The 25,861-nt window shown below is 40.7% G+C and overlaps 1 protein-coding gene and 1 long non-coding RNA gene across 10 annotated transcripts in view; one reads left to right on the top strand and one right to left on the bottom strand.

The window, feature by feature from the left end:
- Positions 1 to 24,410, bottom strand: part of LOC105612881 (uncharacterized) — a 239,845-nt gene extending 215,435 nt beyond the window's left edge. For all 9 annotated transcript variants that reach the window (XR_009601640.1, XR_009601644.1, XR_009601641.1 and 6 more), the window contains exons 1-2: positions 24,280 to 24,410; positions 2,977 to 3,025 (exon numbers count right to left, since the gene is read on the bottom strand). This is a non-coding gene — a long non-coding RNA (uncharacterized LOC105612881). The remainder of the gene's footprint in view (positions 1 to 2,976; positions 3,026 to 24,279) is intronic.
- On the top strand, positions 23,764 to 25,710 carry CCN2 (cellular communication network factor 2). The gene is given in 5 exon segments (NM_001164714.1): positions 23,764 to 23,829; positions 23,945 to 24,167; positions 24,457 to 24,708; positions 24,827 to 25,038; positions 25,414 to 25,710. Coding segments are annotated over 5 exon segments (1,050 nt in total).
- The last annotated feature ends 151 nt before the right edge of the window (positions 25,711 to 25,861 follow it).

Genomic DNA, 25,861 nt, shown 5'->3' with positions numbered 1-25,861 from the left:
GTTTTGCACAAACAGTGAGTCCACCTCTAGCCCCCCATTCTTGCAACACCACAGGTGCTCCTTTTGGGTTTTATAGATTCCATTTGTGCAATAAGGTGCTATAGTTAGAATTTTGTAAAGCTTAAGACCACATGATCAAAAATATTTTTACAACTTTACTATATATATATATATATATATATATATTAAACTGGATGAGAAAAAAAGAAGCTGCCAATTTCTATAATCAGAGCCAAAAATAAAACTATTACTTTTATAGTACTTACTTTTAGCAGATTTTCTAAGACAAATTCTCAAGACTTCCATAATTTTTAAACTCACATACTTAGTGAATATTTAATCCATGTCTTAAATTCACTTACCTAGAATTCATCACAAAGCTTCTATCCTGAGGACTAATGCCACATCTAAAGGGACTTCTTAGTCTATTTAACAATTTTTTTTTCAGAATAAAGCCTGAATTTCAAAGCATGATAATTTAATCTAGTAACTAAGCTGCTAATTAACCTCACTTATGAAGTTTTTACTAATTGAAAACATTATTCTTCTGTTTCTCATTTACTGGCCCTTACCATGAGCTAACAATGCTTATGAGCAAGATCACTGGAGCACTGAGAAGCACTTTTTCCAAAACTGAATTTCTCCTGGTTCCTGATTTTTTAGTATTTTGATTGGGGAAAATAAATCTTTCATTTTCCTTAATAATATTAATAATTAAAGTAACTATAATAGTATTTAACATTTGAGGAGCTCTTACTATATACATCAACACTATTATAAACACTAAATAAACAATACTTCATTGAATTCTCACAATCTACCCCAAAGGTAAATCATGTAAAAAAGCTGGATCATGGAAAAAAGGAAGAGAGTTCCAGAAAAACATCTATTTCTGCTTTATTGACTATGCCAAAGACTTTGACTGTGTGGATCACAATAAACTGTGGAAAATTCTGAAACAGATGGGAATACCAGACCACCTGACCTGCCTCTTGAGAAACCTATATGCAGGTCAGGAGGCAACAGTTAGAACTGGACATGGAACAAGACTGGTTCCAAATAGGAAAAGGAGCACGTCAAGGCTGTATATTGTCACTCTGCTTATTTAACTTCTATGCAGAGTACATCACGAGAAACACTGGGCTGGAAGAAGTACAAGCTGGAATCAAGATTGCCAGGAGAAATATCAATAACCTCAGATATGCAGATGACACCACTCTTATGGCAGAAAGTGAAGAGGAACTAAAAGGCCTCTTGATGAAAGTGAAAGTGGAGAGTGAAAAAGTTGGCTTAAAGCTCAACATTCAGAAAACGAAGATCATGGCATCCGGTCCCATCACTTCATGGGAAATAGACGGGAAACAGTGTCAGACTTTATCTTTTTGGGCTCCAAAATCACTGCAGATGGTGACTGCAGCCATGAAATTAAAAGACGCTTACTCCTTGGAAGAAAAGTTATGACCAATCTAGATAGCATATTGAAAAGCAGAGACATTACTTTGCCAACAAAGGTCCATCTAGTCAAGGTTATGGTTTTTCCAGTGGTCATGTATGGATGTGAGAGTTGGACTGTGAAGAAGGCTGAGCGCCGAAGAATTGATGCTTTTGAACTATGGTGTTGGAGAAGACTCTTGAGAGTCCCTTGGACTGCAAGTAGATCCTACCAGTCCATTCTAAAGGAGATCAGTCTTGGGTGTTCTTTGGAAGGAATGATGCTAAAGCTGAAACTCCAATACTTTGGCCACCTGATGTGAAGAGCTGACTCATTGGAAAAGACCCTGATGCTGGGAGGGATTGGGGGAAGGAGGAGAAGGGGACGACAGAGGATGAGATGGCTGGATGGCATCACCGACTCGATGGACAGGAGTTTGAGTGAACTCTGGGAGTTGGTGATGGACAAGGGAGGCCTGGCATGCTGCAATTCATGGGGTTGCAAAGAGTCAGACACGACTGAGTGACTGAACTGAACCCCAAAGGTAGGTTTTGTTACACTCTCCATTTTCCAAAGGAGCAGCTGAGACATAAACTCTCACATTTAATGAAGAGAAGAACCAGCCCTACCCGAACACCTGCCTCCTGAGCTCAAGTCTGGAACCACATTGCTGTATGTCAGCATCCACTGCAGGACATTAACAGCCTGGGAATGAAATAAACCAAGATGCTGAAGATTACTAAAACAACATCCGTTAAGTCAGAATTCACATTACTCTTTTCCATTTATGTTTATTTTTCTCAGAATATATTTTCCCACAGTAAATTAAATAAGATAGGATGAAGTAGTGAGGAAAAAAAAAAAAAAAACACAAAACAATGGAGATGGAGCTAAGGTCAGTAGACCTACCCTTAACACCAATTCTGCCACTAACTGGTTTATGTGGCTCTGCACAAGTCTTTAAATATCTATTCCAAGCTTTAAGAACAAAAAAAGATCTAACAACTTTACATAAAACTCATGAGACTTTTAGGGAATCATATCAATAGTATTGTTAGTCACCAAAACACATGTGAAAATTATTATTAAAGGAATAACTGTAAATAATAGGCATGCTTTATTATACGATCCTAAACTAGCTTTAAAAAACCTGTTCTAAGACAGTTTAAAAATGGCTTCCTTTGTTTCGTGGAACTTTTCCTAACGATAACACTGAAATTGTCACTACTTCCTGCATGACTCTTCTTCATTACTCTGTAACTTCCTGAAGATGAACCACATTAAATAAACTCTAGAGAGGCCAGGGTTAGAAGATACAGTACTTAGCAACCACTACATAAGTTGATTCATCTTATAGGATAGATGCTTTGCCTTTTATTTTTCAGAAAAAAAAAAGAAGCTGAAATAAAAGCACATATTTTTTTATCTATTTATGTTGAGTAAAATCTAGTCTACAAGTGGAAATACTAAACAGTAAGATTTGGTCGATAAGTGATCTTATGCTAGGCTTTCCACTAGGATTGTTCCTTTCTTCCATACCTTACCTTTTTCATAGTAGGAAGTCAGGCTCTAGCAGTCACTTCATCCTGCTACCTGAAATCAAATGTCATGGTGTTATTTTTTAGGACAAGCTAAAAAGAAAACTCTTATTCTTAAATTTGCTAGTTGTACGCCCAAAGTCAAAATTACTTTTTCCTCCTATTCAGGATTTACCCATATAAAAATATCTGCTAACACCTATATATGTAGAAATTTATAACCATTTAGGGTAGCTGTGCCTTAAATAAGTCAACCCAGTAAAATGCGTAAATTAGTTTTTAAAATCTCTTCTTTGGGATTAGGGAGTGGAGGTGGAAATTTGATCTTTGCATTTGTTTTTAAATTTATGGCTAATCATATGCATCAAGAATTAGTCCACAAATTATGTGAGTATGAAATTTAAAAACTATCAATTTTCAGTTGGGTTTACTTTTGATTTACTGTCCTAGGTCTTTTTTAAACTTATTTTTTCCTTTTGAACATTTTATTTTGTTTTAGGGTATCAGAGGATGAGATGGTTGGATAGCATCACTGACTCAATGGATATGAACTTGGGCAAACTCCAGGAGATAATGAGGTTCAGGGAGGCCTGACATGCTGCAGTCTGTGAGGTCGCAAAGAGTCAGACACGATTTAGTGACTGAACAACAACAACAAATAATCAATTAACAATGCTGTGATAGTTTCCAGTGAACAGCAAAAGAACTCAGCCATACATACACATGTATCCATTCTCCCCAACAACCCCCTTCCAACCAGGCTGCCACATAACCTTCAGCAGAGTTCCATGTTCTGTACTATATAGGTCCCTGTTGGCTATCTATTTTGAATACAGCAGTGTGTGAATACATTCATGAAACACTGACTCTGTATTGTTTACCATTCACCTTCTAAGTCAGTTGTTGTTTCTCTTGATTGAATGATAATAACAATCACCACCTTCAGAGCTTTCAGACTCTAATTGGTAATGCTCTCAATGAAAACGACTTCACTACTTTTATCCATATGTAAACACACCACATAAAAGACAAATTCTTGGACTTCCCTGGTAGAGTAGTGGATAGAAGTCCTCCTGCCAGTTCAGGGGACACAGCTTCCATCCCTGGTCCAGGAAGATTCCACATGCCTCATAGCACCTAAGCCTGTGTGACACAACTACTGAGCCTGCGCTCTAGAGTCTGCAAGCTGCAACCACTGAGCCGGAGTGCCTAGAGCCAGTGCTCCACAACAAGAGAAGCCACCACAATGAGGCCTGTGAACCACAACAAAGAGTAGCCACCTCTCGCTGCAACTAGAGGAAGCCTGTGAGCAGCAGTGAAGACCCAGCACAGCCAAAAATAAGAATTAAAGATTTTAAAATTTAAAATAAATAAATAAATAAATTTTTTAAAAGCTAAAAAAAAAAAAAAAGGACCAAAAGATTTGTTAGAAATAATATAATTCAAAAGGAAATAAAGGACATTTGGAATTAAAAAAAGAGACAAAATCTTGACCCAAATAATGCCAAGAATTCAAGAGTAGGATGTGGCTTTGAGTTTATGCATAATTCCTGCAATTGTCACTCCTGATACTTTGGAGTGAAGGGAAAAGAATGCTGATAAGGTTGGCTTATTGGGTCTGTAATCTCCTGCTTTAATATCCAACTGTTTTCCATCCTTTGTGACTATTTGTGAGAATTCCAGGAGTTATATAGAGTGGGAAATTGTTCCACAGATTAATTATTGAAAAGGAATGCTCTATCCTCATGCCTTTGGGATGCCAATTGACTTAAGAGCAGTGGGTCCAAACAAGCGAAATTCAGTTCAAGTCAACTCATACTAATATGCAAAGTAACCTGCGAAGGATATGGAGAGAATTAAAACAAGCACAAGCTGGGCCTAAGGCATTTCTAGGAAAAATAATACATTTCAGCAAATCTCATGAGACAAAAATCCACTTGTGCTAAGCCTTCTCCCTCATTTTGCAATTGTTTCAACTTCTCTTCCAAATAGTGTTCTGAGGATGAAATGATATCATTGCCTTCACCCAATCCAAGACGTGAGTTGTCTCTAACCTCCAAACACGTAAAGGCACATGTCTGATTATAAAGTAAACTTTACCTTACATATAGATTCTATTTTTTCTCAAAAAGTTCTGGTGGGGACTGAAAGCTCACAATCAAATAAATAAGGGCATACTAGTGGATTCCATTTTATTTGTTACAAACAACATTGCTAAGTTTTAGAAAAATATTTTAAATTTCATCAGTCTATACTTCCAACCTAAAGATAATAATTGTTACTTACTTGATTTGAGAGTGTCAAAAAGAAATTTTAAGTGTTATTTAATTTGGTTAAAGAGACAGTCATTTTATTTAAACACTGAATAAATATCACCATTTCATTAACAGTTAGGGGCTTCCCTAGTGGCTCAGTTGGTAAAGAATCTGCCTGCAATGCAGGAGATCTGGGTTCAATCCCTGGGTTGGGAAGATCTCCTGGAGAAGGAAATGGCAACCCACTCCAGTGTTCTTGCCTGGAGAATTCCATAGACAGAGGAGCCAGGCAGGCTACAGTCCATGGGATTGCAGTCACACATGACTGGGAGACTTTCACTTTTCATTAACAATTAGGCTTCCCAGGTAGCGCTAGTGGTAAAGAATCCACCTGCCAATGCAGGAGATCCAAGAAACGTGGGTTTGATCCCTGGACTGGGATGATCCTCTGGGGCAGGAAATGGCACCCCATTTCAGTATTCTTGCTGGAAAATTCCAGGGGCAGAGAAGCTTGGCAGACTACTATCCATGGGACTACAGTCCATTGGATACAACTTAGTGATTAAACAACAAACAGCTCAAGATATACTCAAATGTACATTTCATGTTTTACATAATTTTTCATGAATATACTAAAAGAATCTGACACAGCTGAGCAACTGAGCACTTTCATTAACAATTATGTTTTAATTATTAGACACACAGTAAGTTTGTCACAATAAAAATGTGAATAGTTTATTAATGGTTATGTACATTTCATCATATGATATGAATAGTTTATTAATGGTTATAATATGATATGAATAGTTTATTAATGGCTATGTACATTTCATCATATAGCTTATATCAAATTTCTGTGTTTGTAATTATTCCTTCTTATTAATGCGTACTTTGTCTCCAAACTGTTATAACCGGCAGTTTTTTTCAATTTTCCTAACACAATACTTAAAACTCAAATTACCAAAGTCATATATCTGACAATATCATCATTAAAGATTACACTTTTTTACAAACATTTACTCAACAAATTTCCCTCAAGTGATACCTATAAACAAGGTATTAGGCTTGGCACTAGGGACCAAGAGGTGAATGACTCAATTCTGCTCTTATGGATCCCTATCTGGTAACAGATACAAACAAATTACCATACAATTAGAAATGGTTATGAAAGGATAAGTACCTTACTCAGTCTGGAATGCTAAACAAAGTGACAAGAGAGTTAAGAGTTGAAGGATCAGTAAGAGTTGGAGAGCCTGTTCAGTCCCTAAGTCATGTCCAACTCTTTGCAACCCTATAGACTGTAACCAGCCAACCTCCTCTGTCCATGGAATTTTCCAGGCAACAATACTGGAGTCTGTTGCCATTTACTTCTCCAAGAGATCTTCCCAACCCAGGGATCAAACCCACATCTCCTGCATTGGCAGGCAGATTCCTTACCACTGATCCACCAGGGAAGGCATAAAATCACCATCAGACCAATAGCCCTTAGTACAGTTCCTGCGAATGTACCCATGACTGAATGGCTGAATGAATGAAAGAATGCATGAGACAGTTTGACCAAGTAATATCGGCTGCAGCCATGCCTGTTTCTCAATAATATAAACATTTTCAATACTTTATAGTTAGTCCACTGCATGCAAAACGCCATATAGCAGTCATGGAGAATGACAAAAAAAAAAAGAAGAAATATAATCTCTGCTCTCAGGAAAGATGCATTAATTCAACAAATGTTTGTTATATTTTCTGTTTTCCCATGTTCCTGGTGCTTTGCAGGCTGTAGACAGAAAAAATAATAGATACTACTTAAGGCCAGAGCTGCTTGCAATGCAGGAGACCTGGGTTTGATCCCTGGGTTGGGAAAATCCCCTGGAGAAGGGAATGGCAATCCACCCCCATATTCTCACCTGGAGAATCCCATGGACAGAAGAGCCAGATGGGCTACAGTCTGTAGAGTCACAAAGAGTCGGATACATCTGAGCGACTAACACTAAATACTAAGGCCAGAGGAGAAACAGAAGTGCAACAATAATTTCAGCATTACTAACTCTGACTTTTGAGACTCTCTTAATCATTGCTTATAAATTTTCAAGTGTATTCTTATCATTTTCTAAACTCTGAAAATTATTATAGAGCTATATATGTATATATGCCTCAAGACAGTAAAGTGTCTGACTGCAATGCAGAAGACCTGGGTTTAATCTCTGGGTTGGGAAGATCCTCTGAAGAAAGGAATGGCAACCCACTCCAGTATTCTTGCCTGGAGAATTCCATGAACAGAGGAGCCTGATGGGCTACAATCCATGGCATTGCCATACGTGTTCTAAAGACCAGAGGACTAAAAGACTAAAACTAAAACTGAAGTATTTAACATTAGAGTAAAAGAAAGACATTAGGATTGCAGTCCCTACACTTCAGTCCTTAATACTCCTATATCATTCCTGTGAGTTGAGGTCCAACAGCCCACCTATTCTCTTCCATATATGTCACAACATTCACAAAGTCAACTGATTTCACCATTGTTCATTGGAAGGACTGATGCTAAAGCTGAAACTCCAATACTTTGGCCACCTCATGCGAAGAGTTGACTCATTGGAAAAGACTGATGCTGGGAGGGATTGGGGGCAGGAGGAGAAGGGGACGACCGAGGATGAGATGGCTGGATGGCATCACCGACTCGATGGGCATGAGTTTGGGTGAACTCCGAGAGTTGGTGATGGACAGGGAGGCCTGGCGTGCTGCGATTCATGGGGTCGCAGAGTCATACACGACTGAGCGACTGAACTGAACTGGACTGAACTGAAGGTCTGGAAAGCGCTTGATGTTTCTCTTGTCCTCATCTTTTAACCCAGCTTGTAGTCATTAAAAAGTCACATGGAGTTTTCCACATTGGTTACTTTTCCTTCCTCTTCACTTACAGAACACTTAATGCTATATCCATTCATGACCACTTAATGACTCAGTACCCACTGACTGACACTTGAGAAAAAGCTCTCAAGCATCATAGCATGCGATTCTATCATAATCTATACATCAAAGTTCTTCAAAAGTTCTAATAAACTTTGGGGTCATTTAATATTACATCACACCAAGCCTCCAGAATTTTCAGTGTCATGTGGTTCCCATGTCAGAAAACAGTATCATTGGTTTAACACTTATAATCTGCTTCTGCAAATAGATCATAACCCCCTCATAAGCAAAACCTAGATATCTTTTAATACCCTACTGTGTTTGAAACAGTCAGAAATATATCAAATGCTCAAAATATTTGTGAATTACTTATTTCACTGCAAGGGACATAATAACAAATGTCTATTTGTTTAATTTAGAGCATTTGAATAAATTTACTAGCCTGGAAGAATTTTCCACTAAGTTCTTCTTATGCCTAAGGTTAGGCAATTTTGACAGCTGCATTAATTGTTAGCAATACATCCATCAACCAGCAACTTTTCTTATATTCCTCATATCCAATTTTCTAGAGAATTTTTTACTTCAATAAATTATGGCTTGAATGAAATAAACACTGTATTCCCTAGTGTTCTGAAAACCATAAGTTTACCAGATATGAATACTTAAGCCTCAAATATTTTATTTATATGATCAATAAATGAATTGATAGAAATAAGGTATATAAATATAATATAAATCACCATAGTTCCTAATACCTTAGTAAATTTGCAGTTTTAGCTAAACACAGAATATTTATAGAATATTTTAAAGCTCGAACCAGTTCTCAAACTTTATGTAAGGAATTCATTGAATGGTACATTTGTTTGTACTTGATGCTATGTGAGAGGTTATTCACAAATACTCAGAAATCAACTTCCAAGAAATACTTTAAATTACCTCAACACTTTTTTTAAAAAAAAGTAGCAAGCTTCCAGTAAGCTTCCCTATGATCTTTGATATCTTTAAACCAAAGGAATTTCTATACCTTTACCTTTCCAAAATTTTAGAACTTTTAGAAAGCCTTTGCCCAAAAACACCATTTCATACTATCATTTTCTATGTATTCCACTATGTTATTTTAAAAAGGGGTAACCTGGAAAGCATTGTTATATCCTAATACTATGATAGGATTGGAAAAGATTACAAGTAACTACTTTAGAAAATATAAATGTGAAAGTAAAACAATTATCTTTGTCACACTGGCAAAGTTTGTTTCAGCCAGGACATTTTGGAGTATGATACCTGGAACCCAGTTCATTCTCTCGGCAAAACTCTGTTAGCCTTTGCCCTGGTTAATTTTGTACTTCAAGGCCAAACTTGCATATCACTCCAGGTATCTCTTGACTTTCGACTTTTGCATTCTAGTCCCCTATGATGAAAAAGACATATTTTGGGGGTCTAGTTCTAGAAGGTCTTTTAGGTCTTCATACAACCATTCAACTTCAGCTTCTACGGCATTAGTGGTTGGGGCATAGACTTGGATTACTGCAATAATGAGTGGTTTGCCTTGAAAACAAACGGAGATCATCCTGTCACTTTTGAGACTGTACCCAAGTACTGTATTTCGGACTCTTTTGTTGACGTCTGAGGGCTACTCCATTTCTTCTAAGGGATTCTTGCCCATAATAGCAGATATAAAATATCAATGTTCATTCTTGCCATCTCCTGTTTGACTGCTTCCAATTTACTTTGATTCATGGACCTAACATTCCAGGTTCCTATGCAATACTATTCTTTACAGCATTGGACTTTACTTCCATCACCAGTCACATCCACAGCTGGGTGTTATTTTCACTTAGGCCAAAGCCTTTGAATGTGTGGATCACAGCAAACTGTGGTATACTCTTAAAGAGATGGGAATACCAGACCATCTTACCTGCCTCCTGAGAAATCTGTATGCAGGTCAAGAAGCAACAGTTAGAACCGGACATGAAACAACGGGGTGGTTCCAAATTGGGGAAGGAGTACGTCAAGGCTGTATATTGTCACCCTGTTTATTCAACTTACATGCAGAGTACATCAATGTGAAATGCCAGGCTGGATGAAGCACAAGCTGGAATAAAGATTGCCAGGAGAAATATCAGATACACAGATGACACCACCCTTATGGCAGAAAGCAGAGGAACTAATGAGCCTCTTAATGAAAGTGAAAGGGGAGAGTGAAAAAGCTGGCTTAAAACTCAACATTCAAAAAACTAAGATCATCCGGTCCCATCACTTCATGGCAAAAGATGGGAAAACAATGGAAACCATGACAGACTTCATTTTCTTGGTCTCCAAAATGACTGCAGATGGCTACTGCAGCCATGAAATTAAAAGCAACTTGCTCCTTGGAAGAAAAGCTATGTCAAACCTAGACAGCATATTAAAAAGCAGAGACATTACTCTGCCAACAAAGGTCCATCTAGAGAAGGCTATAGTTTTTCCAGTAGTCATGCATGGATGTGAGAGTGGGCCTATAAAGAAATCTGAGTGCTGAAGAATTGATGCTTTTGAAGCGTGGTGTTGGAGAAGACTCTTGAGTGTCCCTTGGACTGCAAGGAAATCAAACCAGTCAATCCTAAAGGAAATCAATCCTGAATATTCATCAGAAGGACTGATGCTGAAGCTGAAACTCAAATACTCTGGCCAACCTGATGTGAAGAGCCGACTCATTGGAAAAGACCCTGATGCTAGGAAAGATTGAAGGCGGGAGGAGAAGGGAATGACAGAGGATGAGATGGTTGGATGGCATCACCGGCTCAGTGGACATGAATTTGAGCAAAGTCTGGAAGATGAAGGATAGGGAAGCCTGGTGTGCTGCAGTCCATGAGGTCACAGGAGTCAGACATGATGGAGCAACTGAACTGAACTGAACTTATATGCAACCCATTTAAAAACAGGAGAGCTAGACATACTGGCTCATGAAACTGACAAAGTTGATTAAGTACCAAGAACTCATGTTTTCTCTGCATCTCTGGTCTGTATTTTGCTAGGACTCCACATATTCATCTCCCAGCATCTACAGGTGCTCTTTTGATGATCCTAAAATGTCTATGGCATCCCCAAACCTCACATCCTCATGATCTTCCCCTTTCTTCCAATGCTTACTCAGATAGCCTATCCTGATAACCTGGGATTGAAAGTTATATCCATATATCTTATTTCTAATGTGTGGTTTTCATTAGACGGTAAAATAAGCTTAGAGATTGAAAGGGTTCTTAGATCCAATTTCTGTGTGTGTGTGTGTGTGTGTGTGTGTGTGTGTGTGTAGGTTTCTCCACATTAACAAACAATTCAGATTGCACAATTAAAGGGCTCAGTCTCATAAGACTGTCCTCCACTTCAGAGGTCAGTTGCAAGCCCAGGCTCTTACCAGTGCCTCTGACTGACTGGTTATAAATTAAAGGTTTCCACAACCCGCTCCCTGCTTTCTATTAATTTACTTGAACAGCTCACAAAACTCGAAAAAACATTTTACTTAACAGCCAGATGGAAGAGATGCATAAGGCAAGGTAGGTGGAAAGGGTGTTGAGCTCCATGCCTTCTCCAGCCACACCAGGCTCCTAAATTGCCATGTGGTCACCAACCCAGAAACTTCCTGAACCCTGTCCTTTTGTACTTTCATGGAGGCTTCATCACATGGGCATGGCTGATTAAATCATCAGCCACTGGCGATTGATGAACCTCTTGCAGCTCCCCAGAGGTCTGGTATGGTGGGGGTGGGAAGAGGGGGAAAGGAGGTCTCAACCCTCTAATCTCAAGGTTGGTACCAATGACAATCCTTAAGTGCTTCCAAAGGTTACCTCATTCATATAACAAAAGACACCTTTATCACTCCCAATACTTAGGAAATTTCAAGTGTTCTGAAAGCTGTGAGCCAGAAATGGCACAAAGACCAAATATACATATATCACTGAAAGACCATTATATATTTCTTATAAATCATAGTATCATTGAGGCCAAAATCAATATTTTAAAAAAATGAAATAGAACTGATTTTAAGGTACCAAAAGTATCATATATGGTGACAATAAATATTGTTTCTATAAGTTTTTTGTTTCACTAAATGCATGTGTATGTGTGAATGTATATGTACTAGCTCAAAAAAAAAAAAACAAGCTCCTAATACAGTTGAAGGTTTGTGTTTGGTGTAAACACATTTTACAGCTCCTCCAGGTGCTGGATAAGCAAGATGAGTATGTAATAAGGCCATGATTAACATAATGAAACTAAATTACTGGAACAAAACATGAAATGAAAAACAGGGCAGGGGTGATGGGTATTGAGAAATAAGAATGGGAAAGATAGGAACCAGACAAAGGAATTTATTTCAAAGGCAATGAAAACCATGTGAAAGTTTTAAGCCGGTAAGTAAATACTTTGCAGTACTTCTGGCAGCATTGGAAGGAGCAAATTGGAAAGGGCAAATAAGGTAGATCAAAAAATAATAACAAAAAGACTAATACAGGGATTCAGACAAAAGATGTTAATGGCATGGTATACTGGGAAAATATCACAAGAAGGTAGCGTCCATAGAGCTTTGGGGCTGACCAGACATAGGACATGAAAGAGAAAAAGGAATATCAAGCAGCGTACAGGCGTCAACATGGAGTGACCTTGGTTCCCATCACTAAGACTGGGAAAATTAAAGGGAGTAGATTTGGGCGTGGCTTTGAGTACTTTAAGGTCTGTGTAGGACATTCAGATTAATGTCTTGCGCACAGCAAGAACGTTTCCGGTCAAGATCCAGGGAGCAGGGAACAGTCTACATGAGGCAGTGGAAGAACATGTTAGTAAGAAGAGGACCAGGGACAAAAGACTATAGGGCCTCTGTGGTAGGGCGAAATGAGACTTCAAAGGCAGACTAAAGGAAACGGTCGAAGAGATGGAGAGGGGATGAGACTCAACTACGAAACCCAAGAGAAATCAGGTTATATATAAGGACTGAAAATAATCCACTAGATTTAGCAATGCACAGGTGGAAAATCCCTGTGCTACAATCAGAAACCTTATTACAATGGGTTGTATGGTAAATATTTGGAGACAGTAAACACAGTGTGTGTGTGTGTTTGTCATTGTGTGCCACACGTATACGTGTGTTTTAGGAGCTGCAGAGTATAAAAACACACTCTATAGAAGGATGTGCAGGACAAAGCGTGGGTTGTTTTGTTTGGCTGGCTTCAAAGAAACAGGCAACAAGAACTTGCAAATGTCTTCCAGTGGATATTGGAGTAAACCCACGATGTTTACAGGACTTAGGGTTCAGTGGAAGAGCAGGAGCCAGGTACAAAGCCCCCAACAAGTCAGAAAATCTGTGAGTGTGCTGTAAAGACACACAGGAAGATATTTCATAAGCATAAGCATCTTTAGGACAGGGTTCGTTAGAACACTGCACCACTTTGGAGACAGGGGAAAGGCAGGCAGTATGGGGAAGGTGTTCTCATCTGTGCATATCAGGATCCTGAAGGCAGGCTCCGGGGGAAAGCTGAGAGAGAGAAAGAAGGCTGACCAACCACCTGCTGAGATGACTACTTTCCAACAGGGAAGATTCACATGGTACCATCACCAATCTACTCAGTCTTTAGGTTTCTCTATTCAGCTTCCCTAATACTTTCATTGTGCCTCACTTTCTCCCAAGAGGCAGATGAAATACCACAACTTTTACTATTAGCATGATAAAATTAGGTCACCTCTTTTATGGCCATTAAATGCAACTGCATCAGCCGAAGGGATATTTCATTTTCCACTTGCACAGTTCTATGAAATTGTCTTTTCTAGCAACTGAATTCCATGAAGTTAAATTTTCCCATATGTACAGAGGGGACTCAGTGTCATTCATGATGTGAGGCTGTGTTATATTATTGTAGCCAAGCCATTCTCATCCTCATCTTATATACATATTAGACTTTCTTTCTCTCTTTTCCTCTCTTTCATTTCATGATTTTAACAGCAAAAACTAGAAACTTAAATGTTCTTCCCTGTCCTACAGTGTCAATATCACCCATGTGGATACACAGACACACACACAGACACACACACACATCTCCTGTCCCACAGAGACATTTTCCAAGCATTGTTTTTGCAACTAAATCCAAGAGGGAACAGCAGCCTAGTTTATTATTTAGCATAAACACTTTTACTTTCTCATGGATATTAATATAATCTACTTAGATGTTGTCGATATGCACATTCAATAATAACTGGTATCAAATTCCTTAGTTGTATTCTTTACTTCTTTCAAGAACTTATACTGCCCCCCCCCAATCCACCCATGGCACTTTGATGGCAAAAAAGAAAAAAAAAAATGGGATCCTAAGGACAGAACCACAAGTCATAAATCATTCACAAGTGACATAACAATGGTATGTGTTTTGCTGGAAAAGGGCTGTCAACAGAAACTGTTAGCACATTCTTTTCTTTCTATGCAATATGCAGATCGTATGACCCCGAAGCCTACTGGGCTAAGGGGCTAATACTTGGTCAATGTGCTAATGTAGAAATTTAGATCTGAAAATATTTAGATATGAGCTAAAAGAAAAGTTTTATTTTCCTTTAATGAGCATTCATTGAGTGCTTATATTGTGACAAGCATTGTCCTTGGCACTTTACAAGATTTGGAAATTTCATTCCCTCAAACTGTCCCAACAATCTTAAAAAGTAGGTACTAGTATATCTATAGGTGCCAACTGAGGCTCAGATAGGTTAGTTTGCATGATGTCACACATTTAATAAAATGGCTGATTAATGAAATAATTTTTAAAAAAGGAAAAAAAAGATATCTCCTGAAGCAGTCAAAAAAAGAAATACTAAGTCTAGCAAATTCTATATTCACATCACGTCTATATTACTTCTATCAACAGAACATTTGAAATCAAGATAACAAAAAATCAGCCTAGTTAAATCCACAATGGTGGCTAATTTTAGGAACTGTTTTAAACTACAGAATTAACCTACTTAAAGTACTAAAATTTCATACCAAAATATCAAAAATTATTCAAAGGCAGTGACTTCAGCTTTATATATATATTGTTAGTATTAAAATCATCTACATTTATTTAAACTTCTAAATTGAACTGTTTGCCATTACTCTTTGTAAGGATACATGCATGCGTGCCAAGTCGCTTCAATCATGTCTGAGTCTTTGTGACCCTGTGGACTGTGGCCCTCCAGGCTCCTCTATCCACGGGATTCTCCACACAAGAATACTGGAGTGGGTTGCCATGCCCTCCTCCAGGGGATCTTCCCAACCCAAGAACAAAACCACATCTTTTAAGTCTCCTGCATTGACAGGCCGTTTCTTTACCACTAGCGCCACCTGGGAAGCCTATAAAGATGTGTATCTTTCAGTAAACTACATTTTTAACTTTTCGAAAAAGAACTGTTGAAAATCATCTTTAATTAAATACAAATCAAGTTTACTTTGTAGGCTTTATTCTTGAGATCTTAAAATGTAAGCACCAAAGGTTTTTAAAACATCTCTACTGGTTTCTTTTGTTTTTTTCCCTTTGCTTTCCTAAGCTTGTCTGAATACTGGGCTGCCTGAAATAACAGAATAGTAAAATTTCCCTACCTCCACCATTGCCATTAAAAAGAAGGAGCCTAAGCAAGTGACCTTCAGCAGTGCTTTCCTAAAAGGACACCAGGTGATGCACTCTCAATGCACTTGGTCACCCACCCTCACACAGAGTGAGAAAGCCCCTAGTCCTTGGCAGTTGTTATAGGCAGAAGTCTACAGATTGCCACTTCTACTCAATAAGAGGTCATTTTCCCTTCCTGGAAAGTTGTATGTGACGCATGAGCAATACAGGAATTTGTAGTTCCTGAGCTCCCTGTAAATTAAGACCAGGCTTCCATGAGCAAGAAGAGAACACCAGAAAAGCGTAAGAGGTACCACCATGCAGTGGCAGCCCCTGGCTGGCAGCTCCTGCATAAGCTGGTCTGGTAAAATCTGCTGGACTGGTGAGGAGAGGCCTGTGCAGATGGAGGGTTTTGTGCTCAGTTCTACCACAACAGCACCCGCCACAGTACCCAGCAGTGCCCAGCAGTGCCTCACCTCACTGTAAAGTAAAATGGGTTCACAGTCTATGTGAAGATAGGCCAGAAGTTTGCCTGCCTACCTACAGAGTTGAAAGCAAGCAGCGGGAGTCTAGGGAATCCGCCATATTTGGAAACAGCTGGGTAAAACACATGAGCAAGAAGAATCAACAGAGAGCAGTGGGAAATGACGAAGATATCACCAAAGATTCATTTGGACAAAATCAGCTTTCCTCAACTATACGTGAGAAACGGCTTAATGGTGAAACATTTCCAGACATGAGCAAGTTAAGCCTATGGTTACATGAAACTTGATCCTGCGGTTGTTAGCTTTCATACACACACATGGGTCAATAAGAAAATCCCCACATTACAAACCTGCCACTCCCAGACAACAAGACTCTTAATCTCTGCCATGTGTGGTGATGACACAGATCTCATTCCATTAACAACATGAAACTCAAAAGGATTCGAATCATATCATTCTACAGAGAAAGAAGGGGAAAGCAGTAAGCCTGAAACGCACACTGGATTCAATATGAGGAAAGTGCACTTTCACTGAAGATGAAGTTCATAAAATAAGCACTATGTTAATAACATGCTGAGACATACCTATTAAGTAATAATTGTGAAAATCGGTCTATGGTAGGCATGGCTTTAGTGTCCATGGCCTGTCTGAGACTCTGTCATAGTATCTATTCACATGGGTAGCTTATCAGGGAATGATGCAATTATTCAAGAAGATTTTTTTTTGATGCCTGTGGTTGGTCCTAGTCTCAGCCTAAACAAGACAGCACTGAGTTAGAGACTGAACATTTTCAGTGTGGGCTGAAGCTGATGTCACAGTAGTACACACCCTGATATTCAGCCTCCCAGAGCATACCCATCATCTTGATTCATGTTTCCTTTTTTAGCTACATTAGTTTGTTAGTGGATAAGAAGCAACACATCTGCCTACACAGCAAAATCATAAAAATCTTAATTGTCCGGGAAGAAAATCTTTGTCTAAGCCCAAGAGTCTCTCCTAACACAGATCAGTAAACGTTATCTTTCTACTTCATGCTTATCTCAGCAACATAATGCTAACTCTGCTAATTATCCCACAGTGTTTTATATGCCTTCAAGGGTGTGTGCTTCAAGAGTTTTAAGCTCTGAAATCACTATTTTAAGAACATGCACTGTTCAGAGATCCATGTATATAAAAAGTGAAGAAAAGAAGCAGTGGAGTTTGCAAGAAGAGCTAGAGTATTCCGTCTTCTTGGACCTCGATTTCCTCACCTACAAAATGGGAACAATATCCCTCACAGGGTTGTTATGAAGTTGAAGTGAGATCGTTTAGGTAAAAGGGCTTTCGTAAATTTAAAATTTCTACATAAACACAAGGCAATACAGCCATAGAGGTATCCATTTCAGGCACATGGACAGAGCGCTAAGAAGCATTCCTGTTAAATTGATCAGACAAAATTGGCATTGTGCATTCTAATGTCAAATTAAACAATGCATTAGTTCACATTTACTTCAAATCTGATGGTGTCAAGAGTTTAAATAGAGTGGCTTTTCTTCCTTTATGGTGTAAGCTCTGATCTAGCAGCTCTGATACCTTTGCAAAAAGCCTTATCCATCTGTCTAGGTTTTAAGATACAATTCCCATATGCACAGTTTTTTAAAAACTCACACATAGGGGAATATTAGAAACTCTCTGGACAATTTGAACAACTTAGTTTTCAACAGTCTAGAATGTACTGGCTACCAGTTCCCATTTAATTTGAAAATCTGCTTGTCATTCTCACGGTAGGACAGTTTGCATTATAAACCAAATGAAAGAAGAAAGTCAGCCCCAATATATGCAGAGTGTAAAATCTATGTGGCATGATGTTAAGCATAAAATATCATCTTGGCTTTCTGAGCAATAAATAACCTAAAGAAAACATCATGGACACAGGAAATAATAAAATTTTAGTTGTGTCCTGAATATTTACATTCGATATTCTTACCTAAAAGTTCATTTGTTAAATGTCTCTACCAATTCTGAGCACCTAGGCTAAAAAAATGAAGAAGTCAGATTTGATTTTCTCTAAGCTTTCGCACAGCTTTAATACTCAGAAATCCCTGCAAAGATAAATGGTGTTATCAAGTCAAATTGTGATAGAATTTTTAAAAATCAAGGCTCAGCTGAACTTAGTCCTAAGAAGAGCAAGAGCCACTGAAAGATAGAAGAGATGGGTACATTTAAAGTTGCCAGACATTATCTAAAAGTACTTTCATAAACATGGTCTCCTTAGGCTAAAAAACTACAAGCAGGTGAGAAATTGAGTACTCAGAGATCAGGGCCATCTCTAAAACTCCCATGGAAGGTGTTGCAGATATGGAAGTCACATCTCCAGGTTCCCAGCCGGTTCTGTTGTTGTTGTTGTTGTTGTTGTTGTTGTTTAGTCGCTCAGCAGTGTCTTGTCTTTTTGTGACCTCATGCATGGACTGCAGCCTGCCAGATGCCTCTGTCTATGAGATTTCCCAGGCAAGAATACTGAAGTGAGTTCCCATTTCCTGATCCAGGGGATCTTCCTAACCCAGAGATCCAACTTGAGTCTCCTGCTTGGCAGGCAGATTCTTACCACTGAACCACCTGGGAAGCCTAGCCAGTTCTCTGAGTCCTACTTAGTGATTTTCAAAAAGTATTCCAGGAAGCTCTGAAGTTTTGAGAAGGGGCCTCAGGCTTATTGATAGGAGGTGGAAGGACATTTCAAAGGATGAGCTGATGGCTCTGGCTTCGTCCGCCCCCACCTTCCCGCTCCCCAGCAAAATCTCTAAGAACACATTCAAGTATATTCTACATTAGTCTTCTCAAAATATTTATCCTTTCACTTACTCCCATTCTCTGAAATAAATGATCTCATCTAAATTCTATCTTCCTCTTAAACCTATTGATTTCCTTTTCCCAAATCACACATTTGAAAAAACGGTTACCTCCATTCTTTTCATTCCTACTCACTTATCACCGTTAAGTATCTAGGAGACTCTACCTTAGGGCTGTAAATACTCCAGGTTGCTATGGCAATACACTTGTGTTGCTAACCTATCAGGAAAAGTGTTAGAGAGACACATCTCCATGTAGAAGCATCTGTATTCTCCAGCACCATCTCGGACTAGAAGCAACACAGGATTCTCATTCAACGAACAGGATAAATGAGACAAATAGCAAACTGAAGGAAACAGCATATTTTTTAAAAAATTCTTTACTTCCCTCACTCCTCTAACCCTCAACTTCATTTACCAGCAAGTAAATGAACAAGCAAACATAAAACACAGACCACATGGAACAGTCTTGACTACCTTCTGACAAATACCTTTGCATCAGAAAATAGCCTCAGAAAGTCAGAGAACTAATTATAAGGAGAGGAAAGCATGAAGGAAATGAATGTCATTTCAATAGTAAACATCCGTGCTTCTTTCCCACCTCTGAACTCCCAGGGAGTACGCCCTCTCTTTAACCTTCATCTTAAGCAAATACAAGGAAATGTAAGCCAAGCCAGGGTCCCGGAAGATTTTAGGATAACATTTATTACTATTTTTTCAAAAGCCTCTGGCACACCTTTTTTTCTCTTTTCTTCTTCTTTTTTTTTTTTTTTTTTTTTGCTGGAATTCATTTACTTGATTGGATTTGAGGCATGTCAGAAAAATCATAAGCCCACTCCCAACCCACAACAAATCACTCCCTGTCCAGATGTCCTTATACGGCCAGACTACCTATAAATCTGACAGCTCAGTGTATGCATTGCGTACAGGTCTTGGCTCTGAGTCACATTCCCTGGAAGCTTTGATTTCCGCTTTGAGGGCTGGCACAGACTCCTGCTTGCTCCTATAAGAAAATGTCTATGACTGAAAGTTGAAGTGTGCAAGATTCCTTCTTTAAGTACACAAACACTCCAAGTCTGGCCACTTTCCTGTATTCCTGCCAGGTTTTCTCTATGTCTGATACCTGATCAAGTAGCTTATCTTTTTTTTAGGGGGGAATAAATCAACAAAGACCATAAGAGAAGGAATGTAGTACATCCGCAGCTGAACATCTTACAAGCCTTAACCAAACGACCTGTACAAAGGATGCCTGAGTAGACACACGCATACCTTATATAGCTCTGTAAATAGGACTCAGTGGCCATCTCAGTGAATTCCTCATTTTACCAGGAAAAAAAAAAAAAGCTCTCTAAAAAGCATTGGCCAGATAAACACTTGCTTACAAGACAAAATTAGTGCATCTTAACCATTCTGCACACAAATTCAAAGAACTTTTTTCTTCCATTTCTGACCTGCTGTCAGTCAAAAGCGTTGGGATAAGTCAGAGCTGGAAGAAGCTGTAAGAAGCCACTATTTCCACTTTACCGCCCAGGCACACACAAACATTTGCTGAGTCATTTATAATAGTACAAGAATTCAGATTCCACGGCATGAGTGAAGGGCAGAGTGTCAGCCTTTCCCTTTGAATTTCCTGACACCAGATGATCTGTATCACAATATAAACATACCTTTGAGTCTGTGAATGTCTTGGGTGTATTCACTGTCTCTCTCCCTCTCTTTCTGTCAGTCTCTTCATAATCTTTTGTTTTAAACTCTTCAAAAAGAGTTTTGATCATAAAGCCCCAATCTAACCTTACATGCAGAGCATGTTTTTCTATTCTGAGATTCCATTTTCTATATATTTCAATATGCTGTCTTCTTTTAGCCAATATTAAAACCATCCAATTGGAGCTAACTATGGATTTTTGAGACTGAAAGACCACGTGAATTTTACAGTAAAACCAAATTTTTTAAATAATGTGACCTGATATTAACAGCACAGCAGAATAGGAATAAACTTGTTATGTGCTTGTGGAAAAACGGGAAATCAAGAAAGATAAATAAAGCACTAATTCTCTGAAAACTATAATCTAATTATACTTAAACCCTATGAAATAAAATATTATTACCATCACTTTATAAGTGAAAACTTAAGACTATGACTCCTACTTGTGACTTCCCTAAATTTTGTGAATGGCAGTTCCAAGAATACAACCCAGGTCACCCAACTGGAACCCAGTCTAGCAATTTAGCCCCTCCATGAATGAGTCTCCACTCTGCTGGACATGAAGCTGGTGGTGGTGGTGGCTCTTAGGACCTCTAGAGGATTCAAAAATCCCCAACTGGTTTTCCCAGCTCTCTCACCCTGCAAGCCACGAGAGCTCATGGCCTAGGCCGCAGGCCACCTTGGGTGAGGTCCCAGCTTCTCATCCCTACCCTTCCCCATCCACCACACCTTTCCAGCCATTAGTGGTAGATATAATTGGAGGTTTAGGTCTTGAAAGATTTCACTGTGGCTTCCCACATATTTTGGACTTTTAAAATCATCCACAGGGGAAGAAAAAATTGGGGACCAAGTTACCTTTAATACACATACGGCTATTAACATAACTTGGAATGTTCCTTCTTTAAATAGGAACTTTTAAGGCCTCTTCTCTTTGAGGAATGCTTGGAAAGAACATTAAATAACAATGATGAAAATTCTTCCTCAGCTTCAGAGGCCCCCATCGCTGGCTGGCCATTCACACTGTTGACATGCAACTACACTGTACAACATGTGGATTGCTTAACAAGGTAATTGTGCACAGATGATGTGGTTTGTGCTGAAGTTAAAGTAGTTATTTTTTTCTTGGCTCTTTTTCAACAGAATAAAATGAAACTTGAAAAAAATGAGGCCTATTTAAACAGGCTATTTTCAAATTATAATCTATAATGTTCTGAAAGCTTGCTTTTGCATCTTAAACAGATAGGTTAATCTTCAACCTATACAAGTAATAATCAACAGCTAAAATGAATCTGCTCATGGTAACACCAGCATCCAACAATGTGACATTACAATAGGAAAAAATGGCATAGCCCTGGAATCATTCTCTTTCCATAAAACGGAAACTGGAGTTATTAACGAATAAGCAACTAAACTATATATTCTAAAAGAAAGCACGGTTAATTACCTGACTCCTTAGTGAAGCTAGATAGCAATATTAGGAAAGGGACATATGTTTAGATTTTGTTGGCCATATTTGACATCTGCACAGGAGCACAGGGAATAAAACTTGTTCCTGCCTTGATCTAATCTAACTCTATTAGGCTTCCGGCTCCTAGGGTAATAAGAAGTAACAATCACTATTCATAGGTGTGAGGAGTCACTAAAATATATTATTTACTGACACTCAGTTTACAACCAAATACAATGGTATACAGTGTTCTTGTTACATAATTGGATTTTTTTTTATACTGCCAGACAAACCAAGACCAATTCACATTCAAAGATTATAGGTTTTAGTATAAGAAAAATCACTCATTTTTCAAAAACCCATGACTGTGTTTAAAACTCCCCAAGTAAACCCCAAGCTTCATGCTGGTCTCCTCCTGTAAGGTTTTCCTGTCTTCCTACCCCTTTTTACATCCCAACACCCAGGGCTTCTACCTACCCAGCACAGAATCAGTTGTCCTGACATAACAACAGACCGATTTTTTCTGTAAGTGTTGATGCCCAATCATCCCTTTTCCCTTTCTATGCCCCCAACACTAAAACTGCTACATATTAAGAGAACACGAAGAGTGTGGAAATCTCTCCCATAAAACTGCATCCATACTCAGACCCCTGGCTTTATTCTCTTTCTACTCTGGCCATGGGCACCCACGTTATTTCATGTGACAAATGATCAATTTCCTACATCCCCAACATATGGAATTCAGAGATTTGCAGGTATGCGTCTGCTTCTTGGGGATTTCAAGCAGTTAAAGACAATGAACCCCTCTTGTGCCCTCTGAAGAGTTTCAAAGGCAGACAGCCTCTAAAACCAAAAATCATTACCAAAAAATAAAAAGGAAACCTTTTCGAATTTTTCAGGAATCCCTGCTATTAGCCTTTCTTTTCTCAGCTATCTCCTACAAAGGATTTACGTCAGTGGGTCGAACAGGCACAGCTATCAGAAACAGAAATGAGTGGTATTTTTTAAAAAGTAGTATAAAAATAATAATAAAATCACTGCCGATGTGTTTTTATATGATATAAATCAGGAGTGATGCGAAGAGGCAAGGGGGGAAAAAATCCTATTTGGTGGCTGGAAATACTGAGCCCTTTTTTTTTTTTTTTTTTTTTTTGGTGAGCTGGAGTGTGCCAGCTTTTTCAGACGGGAGGAATGCTGAGTGTCAAGGGGTCAGGATCAATCCGGTGTGAGTTGATGAGGCAGGAAGGTGGGGAGGAATGCGAGGAATGTCCCTGTTTGTGTAGGACTCCATTCAGCTCATTGGCGAGCCGGGGCCGCCCGGAGAGTATAAAAGCCTCGGGCCGCCCGCCCCGGCCTCACACAACAACTCTTCCCCGCTGAGAGGAGGCAGCCAGTGCGACTCCCACCGCCGGCGACCCACCTCCTCCAGTCCGACGGCAGCCGCCCCGGCCGACAGCTCCCGAGACCGCAGCCCGGCGCGCCCCTACCCCCGCCTCCGGCCCAAACCCGCGCCGCCCGCCCGGCCAGCAGCCTCTCGCCGCCTGCCGCCCGCCGGCTGCAGCGCCCCGACCATGTCAGCCACCAGCCTGAGCCCGGTCCGCTGCGCCTTCGTGCTCCTGCTCGCCCTCTGCAGCCGGGTAAGCACCGGAGACCCCGCAGCGGCCGGCGCCGGGGGGAGGGACGCGGGGGGCGGGAAGGGGGCCAGGCGGCGCCGAGGGGCGTGCGTCGGCTGACCGCCGCCTCCCTCCGCAGCCCGCCTCCGGCCAGGACTGCAGCGCCCCGTGCCAGTGCCCTGCCGGCCCGGCGCCGCGCTGCCCCGCCGGCGTCAGCTTGGTGCTGGACGGCTGCGGCTGCTGCCGCGTGTGCGCCAAGCAGCTGAGCGAGTTGTGTACCGAGCGCGACCCCTGCGATCCGCACAAGGGCCTCTTCTGCGACTTCGGCTCCCCGGCCAACCGCAAGATCGGCGTGTGCACCGGTAAGACCTGCAGCCCCCGCCCCCACCCCACCTCCCCGGGCCCCTCGCCCCCGACCCCAACACTGGGGTCCCGGGAGGGGGGACAGTCGATGACCTCGTCCCTCACACCCACCTTCCCGCTAACGGAAAATAACGCCGCTCGAATTGGGTCCCTTCCTCCCCTTCCGCTGTTTCCAGCCTTCCCCCTGGAGCCCAGCTTCCAGCTCCCATCCCCGATGCGCTTCCTGTTGGAGCCTCCAGAATGACGCTTGAGCCCTGCATCCCCCTCTTTTCCCTTCCTCTCCTTCAGCTAAAGATGGTGCCCCCTGCGTCTTCGGAGGAACTGTGTACCGGAGCGGAGAGTCTTTTCAGAGCAGCTGCAAATACCAGTGCACGTGTCTGGACGGGTCGGTGGGCTGCGTGCCCCTATGTAGCGTGGACATCCGCCTGCCCAGCCCCGACTGCCCCTTCCCGCGGAGGGTCAAGCTGCCCGGGAAATGCTGCGAGGAGTGGGTGTGTGATGAGCCCAAGGAGCACACCGTGGTCGGCCCTGCCCTCGCAGGTGAGCTGAGCCTCCTGCGTGATTCTCCCCCAGGGGCCGAGTCCTGACTTGGCCGAGGGTAGGGGGAAGTGTCTTAGCCTAGTGTCTCACCTTGTGTTTGTGTGCTCTGCTCTCATAGCTTACCGGCCGGAAGACACGTTTGGCCCAGACCCAACCATGATCCGAGCCAACTGCCTGGTCCAGACCACAGAGTGGAGTGCCTGTTCCAAGACCTGCGGAATGGGCATCTCCACCCGGGTTACCAATGACAACGCCTTCTGCAGGCTGGAGAAGCAGAGCCGCCTCTGCATGGTCAGGCCTTGCGAAGCTGACCTGGAGGAGAATATTAAGGTATGGTGTTCTGTTTCTGTTGACTCCTGGTCATGGAACAAGAGTGGACTGGCCTACAGCTAGGTCTCTTATCACCCCTGTTACAGAGGCCTGTTATCTCCAAAAATACCATTGAGCTGTTTTACTGGGATGAGACCTTCCCTAATAGAAACCACCAGTTTTCTACTAGGAAATCCTCCACAGCCCTGTTTCATTCAAGACACCCCCAAAGATGCCATGTCTATTTTTGGAAAACTGGCAAATGAGACTCAGACTTTCCCTCCTCAAAATATAAACAGAAGTTAGATGCCCGGGAGACTAGAACACACAGAGGTTGAAGAAAGCCACACCCCTTGCAGAGTCATTGATTTTTCTCTCCTCCCTTGTCTTCCTCAGAAAGGCAAAAAGTGCATCCGGACCCCCAAGATCTCCAAGCCTATCAAGTTTGAGCTCTCTGGCTGCACCAGCATGAAGACATACCGAGCTAAATTCTGCGGAGTGTGCACAGACGGGCGCTGCTGCACCCCTCACAGAACCACCACACTTCCTGTGGAGTTCAAGTGTCCTGATGGGGAAGTCATGAAGAAGAGCATGATGTTCATCAAGACCTGTGCCTGCCATTACAACTGCCCCGGAGACAATGACATCTTCGAGTCACTGTACTACAGGAAGATGTATGGAGACATGGCCTAAAGCCAGAGACAGTGAGACATGTGAACATTTTAGGCTGTCACTTGAATCGATTCACATCTCATTTTTGTGTACACATGATTTCAGTGGCACAAGTTATCTAAATCTGTGCTTCTAACTGGGGAAAAGAAAAATTCCCACCAAATTCAAAGTA

This window comes from Ovis aries, chromosome 8 (genome assembly GCF_016772045.2).
Source record: "Ovis aries strain OAR_USU_Benz2616 breed Rambouillet chromosome 8, ARS-UI_Ramb_v3.0, whole genome shotgun sequence".
Lineage (NCBI taxonomy): Eukaryota > Metazoa > Chordata > Mammalia > Artiodactyla > Bovidae > Ovis > Ovis aries.
Note: the sequence above shows the minus strand (reverse complement) of the source record. Positions and strands in the feature narration are given on the sequence as shown.